This window comes from Bactrocera dorsalis, chromosome 5 (genome assembly GCF_023373825.1).
Source record: "Bactrocera dorsalis isolate Fly_Bdor chromosome 5, ASM2337382v1, whole genome shotgun sequence".
In the NCBI taxonomy this organism is placed as follows: domain Eukaryota; kingdom Metazoa; phylum Arthropoda; class Insecta; order Diptera; family Tephritidae; genus Bactrocera; species Bactrocera dorsalis.
The window spans coordinates 32,753,071-32,759,070 of record NC_064307.1 but is presented as its reverse complement, the minus strand read 5'-3'; the positions used below and the strand labels follow the sequence as shown (position 1 = coordinate 32,759,070).

The window sequence follows — 6,000 nt, the reverse complement described above, 5'->3', positions numbered from 1 at the left end:
ACTGGCTGCAACGAGTCGACATGAAGATTTTGCACAACATTTTCAAAGGAAGTATAAATAGTTTCTTACATAACAACCGACCCCTGAACACACTAATAATCTTGAGAGAATGAAATGAACCCGTTTATAAGAAAATCTATGAAGGCACTGCACATCTTAATGAATATTCACATACTAATATGAGCAAAAAAATAGTAAGACTTTCTTTATAGTTTTAAAATTTTTGACTTCTTCTTCTAAATCCATGTTGTCCCCCTCAACGTATTGCCCCTTGGCCACAATACACTTGTTTAATTTTTTTTTTAAATGATTTCAATTTCCGAAAAGCTTCAATGCGCCTAGTGATTCACGTTTAAAGTCTTTAATTGACACAAAACGGTTTCCGGAGCCGAGGTTTTAGTTTGCTGAATAGCCAGGAGTCACACGAAGCTATAATAAATCAGGCAAATACGATGGTTGCGGCACGATATTGGTTGAAAATTAAGCGAAAAACTCAGATTCATAAATTATTTACATTTAAATAGGTAAGGTTCGGTGTGATGGCCGATGCAGAGATTGCACTTGGTCTACTATAAAGGCAGCAAAACGCCTTGTGATCACAAATAATTGATCGAGCATTTTACTTCTATTCCCTACAGTTTGATAGGATAACTGAAAGTGTGAGCTCCCAAATGTATGAATGCTGAGATGTTTCCACCTTGTCTTTTTCCATACTGCTTCTACAACTGATTCTCAACCTTGCAGCATGGACGCCGATAGGGCGTCGCACTGCTAGAACCCGCACAAGTACCATAAGCAGCTACTAGCCTTACAGTAGTTCATTGCATCTCACGTCAAGGGGCGAAAAGGATTTTGCAACATCACATGAGTTGATTGTAATCCAGTGCTGGCCAAGTTTCCGCAAAAATCCAGTTATCCAGTAGTACACGCGAGGAGAGAGGATCACCGAAACCCTTCCCTATTCCACTTAGAGTGGAGCTAGGGTACCCTTTCTTGCCAATTCATCAGCTTTATAGTTGCCTGCGATTCCGTTTTGGTCTGGCCGCCTTACTAGTTTTTTCACAGAGTGACTTTCTGCAACTACTAACGAGGTTGGGCCTTCCTTAACATGGCCTGAACGCACGGTTAGTGAACTCAAGGCTAGTACCTATGCCCAGCTATCAGAGTAGATAGTCACTTCTCTGAGGAAGGCAGTACTCCGGAGCAGTAAATCTACTACCACCTTAATGGCAGCAACCTCGGCTTTAAAATCACTGCAATAGGCAGGATGCCTGAAACTGAGGTTGATAGAGAGTTCCTGACAATAGCTCTCTACCAACTTTCCACTCAAACTTTGACCTATCCGTAAAGAAGCTTATTGCCATCTCCTTAAAGTAATTTAAATAGGGAAGCATTTTGTCTCCTATCAAGGGAAAGAATATTAATAAAAACCTTCTGCAAACTTTTAACTTGGGCTGGTGCAGACTACGATATCTATGGTTGTAATGCTTTTAAATATTATGATTACCGTATTTGGTACAGTGGATTAAAACACAAAAGACTGAAGGGGAGCATTCATTAAATTTTACTCAAAAAGTGTACCGACTGGCCCAGTTTCTGGATTTTTGCCACAAGCTCAAAAATTCGTCGCTTTATTTTTTCTATCTAACAAGTCAATTGAAAATTCCCCGGCGTGAGGCATAGCTGGCGCTACTAGAAACCTTCAACACGCGCGTATATAAATTTGACAGCTGTCGGATCATTAATTTGTGAATTATATTATTTTGGTTGAAGCAACTTTTCTTATTTGGTTGACTACTTTGCAAAAGGAAGGACCATCAACAGCGACAATTACATAGCACTATTGGAGCAAGGACCGCCGAATTTGAAAAAAAAAGAAAGTGCTGTTTCACCAAGACATCACATCGCGTCACAAGTCAGTGAAAACAATAGCAAAAACCCATGAATTCGGCTTTCAATTGCTTCCGCATCCACCGTTATCTCCAGATGTGGTCCCCAGCGGTTATTTCCTGTTCTCAAATGTTAAATGAATGCTCGCTGGGAAGAAATTTTCGTCGAATGGAGAGACGATCGCCGAAACTAAGGACTATTTTGAAGCAAAGAATGGTATCGAAAAGTTGAAGGGTCGCTATGATCAGTGTATCACCTTAAAGAGAATTGTGTGGAATAAGAAAAAATAGAGAAGGACGGGGACTTTTTAATTGACCTGTTATTTTTGCAAAATAAATGCTAAAAATATTTGAAAATTATGTATAAATTTCGATTTATATTTTTGTTAAACAAGCGCTGTAATGTTCAACTACACTGCTACCAAGAATATCATATTCGAGTTTTGATACAAGTACAGGGTGGGCCATCCAACGTTTTAAATTTGAAATATCTCTATTTCGACATTGGAAACGTCAAATAACATTCGGAAACTGACAGATATTCAGTAAAAAGTCTAAAATTTACGAAATGGGTCGCTCTTTACTATTCTTGGGATTGGGCAGAAGATCGTTTGACCGAGGATGGTCAATTTTACTGAAAAATCATCTTTTCGGACGAGGCTCATTTCCACCTCGATGGTTACGTTAACAAGCAGAATTGTCGCATTTGGGGCACAGAAAACCCGCACGTAATCGTCGAGAAGAAGAAAGAAGAAGTTCTTCGAAAATGAAGAAGGAACCGCCGTAACCATCAATGATGAGCGATATCGAACCGAATAATAACCGAATTTTTCTTCAAGCAAATTGAAGAGGAAGACTTGGACAACATTTGGTTCCAGCAGGATGGCGCTATGTGCCATACTATAATTTTGATAGACCAGTCAAGCACACTGACATAAAATTGATACCACAAAAAAGTCGAAGTTTGCTAACATTAGAACCGATTTTTTTTTTTTGACGGATTGCGTGAACGATATCTACAATTTCAAATTTCAGAACTATAACTAAAATGTAGTTGAGTTGGAAACGGTAATAGGCGCTACAATTTTATAATGCTTAAGAAAAGACATTTTTTTTATAATATTTGAAGTACAGGAAAAGAACAGAAATACCGTTAGAAATGATATATCAGTAAAAATATTTTATTTTACATTTCGTCGACTTAATTTCAACAACAATTTCCATAGAGATTAATTAAGATTGTTAGCATTTTCGGCATTTTTTTACGAAGCACCCTGTGTACACTAGCTAATGCAGGGCGTTTATCACTGCCATATATATATTCTCGAGAAACCTTTTTTTCTCCAAACATGCGTGTGTAAAAAAAATAAATTTTCATTTACATTATAATTCTGGAATCGTCTGGCAACGCTACAAATCAATTTTGTCCATTGTATTGTTTGCTGTCAAGCTGTTGTATTTTTTTTGTTATTTTTGCTTCGCACATAATTAGCGACATAATTAAAGCTGATGCTGATTACAGTTATTACAACAACTATACAGTACTTATGAGATATGTATGCATTAGCTGTCACTAAAACACATTCATTTATTTCATTTTTGTATGGTTGAATGTACGTACGTATGTTTGTATGTTTATGTACACACTTACACATGTAATATGGCGTTAACACATCTATACACTATGCACATAGTTACCTAATATCTATACATATAATGTTGTTGGGTATGCATATATACACATTTGACATAAACTAAACACATACATGTGTACACACATATGGTCACACGCATACAAGCGTATATTAATTTTTAATTACATAAAATGCAGTCGAGTGACTTTTCGACTGCCGCCATTTTGCCTAGCATACATTTACATATACATAGTTACATACATATACATATATTGACTTAACACTAGATTTACATTATCGTATACATACTTACATATAACAGATTTTTAGTGGTTTTGCCTTAAACTAGTTAGATACACAATAGGCATGATTTAGTAGCTACATTAAATTAGATATTGACTTCAATGATTTCACATTTTTCCTTTCAACGCCTAAACGCTTAATTCATTTCACCCCCTCTCCTCTACACACTTGCAATTTACAATTCTTTAAAGCGGCTGCTGCTCCACACGACTGTGCTCCGCTAATAGCGCGTCCAGCTGTTGCGTCTGTGATGTCTGTATGGTATAGTTTTAGGCGTTTCGTTCTCCTCTAACACTTCGTTGTCGTTGTTCGTGTCCGTCTGTTGTTTGAGTCTAACAAACACCATTTCGAATTGTTTTCGCAGCTTGTTGCGCAGTCGCCGGAATTGCATTAGCTATCACGTGCCCGTCGAGAGGTCGTCTTTCAGCCACTGTGGTATGGGTCGTGAGCCCAACTTCTTCAACAGCTTCACCAGCGCTGTGTTGTGGCTGAGATAGTAGCTAAATGGGAGAGAAAAAACATAAACTAATTTATTAAAAATGTGAAATAATTATATTAAACGGGGCAGAAGGATTCTATACAGAGTAAAATACGATTGTCTCCAATGTCATTTTCAAAAAGATGGCTTGTTTTCACTGTATGCTTCAATTAGGAAGTGAAGGTAGAAATAGTGAGAACTCTAGCATATTATTTGTGGGATTTGAATGAATAAAGGTTGCTGACCTAAGACGTTTACTGTGCGTTTTCTTAATTCTAATGTATTACCTAAAGCTAACTTTTCGAAGAGGCATACCCATTCAATATATAGTATGTTAGTTCACTTATTTTATTTATCAAGTAAGTTACAGCTGCTGTTCATAAACAGAATACCAAACTGGAATTGACGCGAGGATATCGTTCAGCTATCTACGGGCAATTGTGTATTATATCGAATACTATAAATACTGAGTATACGTAGGTTACTTTTATAATTCTGAATTTGACAACTTTAGTGTTGCATCTGCCATCTCATAAATTCATCGTAAAGCTTGACTCTTTTAAGGTTTTTTTTTTAAATTCCGAACATTTTTATTGTATTTTTAAATTCTACAATATCTCTAGAATACTGTCCTAAATTCTCAAGTTGATCCGAGTAATAATTTCGGAGATACAGTATTGAGAACTTGTGCGCTCGAGGCTAGCTAGGCTAAGTGCGTCGTCTTTAAACGCGTTTTTCTCGAAACTGTGCTTTTGAAGTCCGTTGGCAAGATTTCCCGGGAACTATTCAATCGATCTTCATTAAATTTAACATTGGTCTTTGAGATGCAATTTTTAAAGACTTGGATGAATGATTTTTTTTCGATTACAATATTTGAAAACAAATGTCGCAAAATTTTCACTGAAATTTTAATTTTTTTTTTTGTAAAACTGTCTGCCAAAAATTCAATTTTCTGGTATTTTTCTTCTATTACTCCAAGCTCTAAGTTAAGAATTTAACTAAAACACATATTTTTTCACTTTAGAGGATACTCTTAGGAGCTATCTTGATAACGCGGGATCACTTTTTTTCCGAGGGATCACCGAAAACGGCGTCGCATATCTAAAATATTTTTTTCCAAAATTTCAGAATTTCTGTGTTAATAGTGTTTGTTTGTAACAATAAAAAATTCTAACAATATATTTCAGTTTTTCCTTGAGTTATTGTTGAAAAAAGCTGTTTTTTACCCGAGGAAACCCGGGTAACCAATTAATGTTATACTCGTACATACTCAGAATGTTTTGACAAAATAGCGATTATGAGCTCGAACCAGTCATAGTCTACTAGTTTCAAGATGAGCCGAATCAAACTAAAGATTTATTGCTCGAAGCACTTCCAAGCAAATGGTTTCCAGTTTTTTGGGAAAAACTGAACATGCCGCAACCATACCACTGGAACAACGCAGAACAACTAAGTTAGTTCTGAGTGTATACAACCATTTGTTTGCCAGTTGTCTTTCAACAAATCAGGAAAACTAAATGCCGAAGACGGAACACTCTTCACTACAACAATGCGAGCTCTCACACATCGACTGAAAAAACTGCATTTTTGAGCACTCAAAACATAGATTTGATGGACTGTATAGTCCTGACTTGGCACCGAATGACCGTTTTTTATTCCCGGTCGTAAAAAATAAACTAATAGATCAACCTCAATT

General features: G+C 36.5%; 1 protein-coding gene across 1 annotated transcript in view; it reads right to left on the bottom strand.

Moving 5' to 3' along the window:
* Positions 1-3,037: 3,037 nt before the first annotated feature.
* Positions 3,038-6,000, bottom strand: part of LOC105234012 (bifunctional heparan sulfate N-deacetylase/N-sulfotransferase) — a 246,450-nt gene continuing 243,487 nt past the window's right edge. The window contains exon 8 of the mRNA XM_049458147.1: positions 3,038-4,326. Within this exon, the coding sequence (XP_049314104.1) occupies positions 4,224-4,326 (103 nt within the window). The 3' untranslated portion in view covers positions 3,038-4,223. The remainder of the gene's footprint in view (positions 4,327-6,000) is intronic.